Source organism: Primulina huaijiensis, unplaced genomic scaffold (genome assembly GCF_012295235.1).
Source record: "Primulina huaijiensis isolate GDHJ02 unplaced genomic scaffold, ASM1229523v2 scaffold206664, whole genome shotgun sequence".
NCBI classification, from domain to species: Eukaryota; Viridiplantae; Streptophyta; class Magnoliopsida; order Lamiales; family Gesneriaceae; genus Primulina; species Primulina huaijiensis.
In genome coordinates this window covers 4-1886 of record NW_027354557.1, presented here as the reverse complement: position 1 = coordinate 1886, position 1883 = coordinate 4, and the positions used below count along the sequence as shown (strand labels likewise).

The following is a 1883-nucleotide window of genomic DNA, read 5'->3' as shown; positions in this document are numbered from 1 at the left end:
TCCTGGTCCACGAATCACAGTTGGAATTGTGAACTGCCCACCTGAGGTATAGTGTAGCATGCCACAGTTGTCTGATATTTGGTTGAAGGCCAATAGAAGAAATCCCATATTCATGCCTTCAATTACAGGCCTTAGCCCTGTCATGGCAGCCCCTACAGCCATGCCTGTAAAAGAATTTTCGGCAATGGGTGTATCAAGCACTCGAAGATCTCCAAATTTCTTAGCAAGGTCTTTTGTGACTTTGTATGACCCTCCATAATGGCCCACATCTTCACCCATGACGCAAACTCGAGGATCGCGCTCCATTTCTTCCTCTAATCCTTCTCTAAGAGCTTCAAACAGCAAAAGTTCATGCCTGAAGAAGCAAAACATTAATGTGGCGCTTCTCAAGTTTCCATAAGTACACATAAAACTATTGGAAAAGAATTATACGATTTAAAACTTAAATGGCATGCCACAACATATTTCTGGGTCGACAAAGTATGGGCAGAGAAGTAAACGGGATTTTTAATGCTTATATGTAGATAAAGATGCACCCATACTCCAATGAGCAAGACATGATGTATTTTAAGTTACTATGCATTTTTCATTAAATAAAAACTAAGATCCTCTGAGCCAAGTAATATCAAAAGTCCAATTCGCCTCAAGATTTAAATTGGGTGTTTTCTAATGACAACCTAGACTACCACCTTGGTATACCAAAAACAAGTCACGATGGGATCTCTCTCTTTAGTCGTTCCTTCAAACGTGGTATAAGTGGCTTGTCCTTTATGGACGTCAACTCGCAATTGAAACCTCGAGTTGCACAAAATGCGGACCCTTTGGGATGAAAAGGTTTACCCGCAACTAAGAAAGCTTATGCTCACGTGGTCTCTGATACAAATCTAGACTAGTTTGTAATCAAATTGAGTTTCGAATTGTCCGTCCGAACTCCGTCAGCTCATTATCTAAGACATAATTTTTTCTCACATTCCAACTGAGACAATCCAAAATTGGAACATTAAGTGGAAGTACATGGCCATAAGCACAAGAAGATTTTCAGAGTTGGGAAGGGAATTTCAGAACTTTACCCAGTTTTTGAAGCCGCCAAGGTAGGATTTTCAGCCTGCGCCTGAAAATTCAACAAGCGATACAAAAGCCAACTTCAGATAAGAGAATCCATTGGTTAAACTATCAAAATCACAGGAAAACAAAAACAAAACAAAAAAAAATCAAAGAGTTCATAATCATCATGCTAACCACAACTGCTTTAGCAATCATTTTTCCCGTCTTGCGAGTTCCGTGAATCCGACCATTAACAAACCTTACATCAAATCGGGTAGCTGATGGAAACAAAGCGGAAAACAAACACAAAATGAACACTAGGCTCTGTCAATTTATTGTACACACTGAAAAAGAGAGGGAAAGCACATAATTATGAAATTCAAAGATCATGAACAAACCCATGATTCTTTAGAAAGCACAAAGCAACTAATTCATTAAACAAGTTCAATAAAACCACATAGAGTTTCAAATTGTTATCAAGCAAAAAGTAAAATAAAATCATTTTTCATTATCTCGACAATTCTTGGATTGAACCTTCTTCAGGGAAAATCACATTTGGATCCTTTGTAAATACTCCAGTCTTTTGGGATTAAATGAAGCAAAATGCCCAACAAACTAGGAGATAGTGTAGTTACTATTCGTTTCAAAATCCTTGAGAAAAGCCAAACGAGAATTGACCACGATCTCGGTCCAGACCAAAACGCTTTCAGTAAATTACAAAGATCCCCAACCAGAATGTGCGCTTGGGGGTTCAGTCTCCCATCTCTGGGTTGAAACCAAAGATTGAATCTTTTGTAATTAACACACGGGTTTTTAGCCAACATTTTCTCTTAGGAGTT

At 38.4% G+C, this 1883-nt stretch overlaps 1 protein-coding gene across 1 annotated transcript; it reads right to left on the bottom strand.

Annotated features, from left to right (window-relative positions):
• Positions 1-18: 18 nt before the first annotated feature.
• Positions 19-1446, bottom strand: LOC140966478 (pyruvate dehydrogenase E1 component subunit beta-3, chloroplastic-like; the record flags this gene model as incomplete). The annotated part of the gene is made up of 4 exons (XM_073426752.1): positions 1443-1446; positions 1240-1322; positions 1071-1111; positions 19-355 (listed from the first exon to the last, which is right to left on the bottom strand). Coding segments are annotated over exons 1-4 (465 nt in total), but the record flags the coding sequence as incomplete, so codon positions are not given.
• Between the last annotated feature and the right edge of the window lie 437 nt (positions 1447-1883).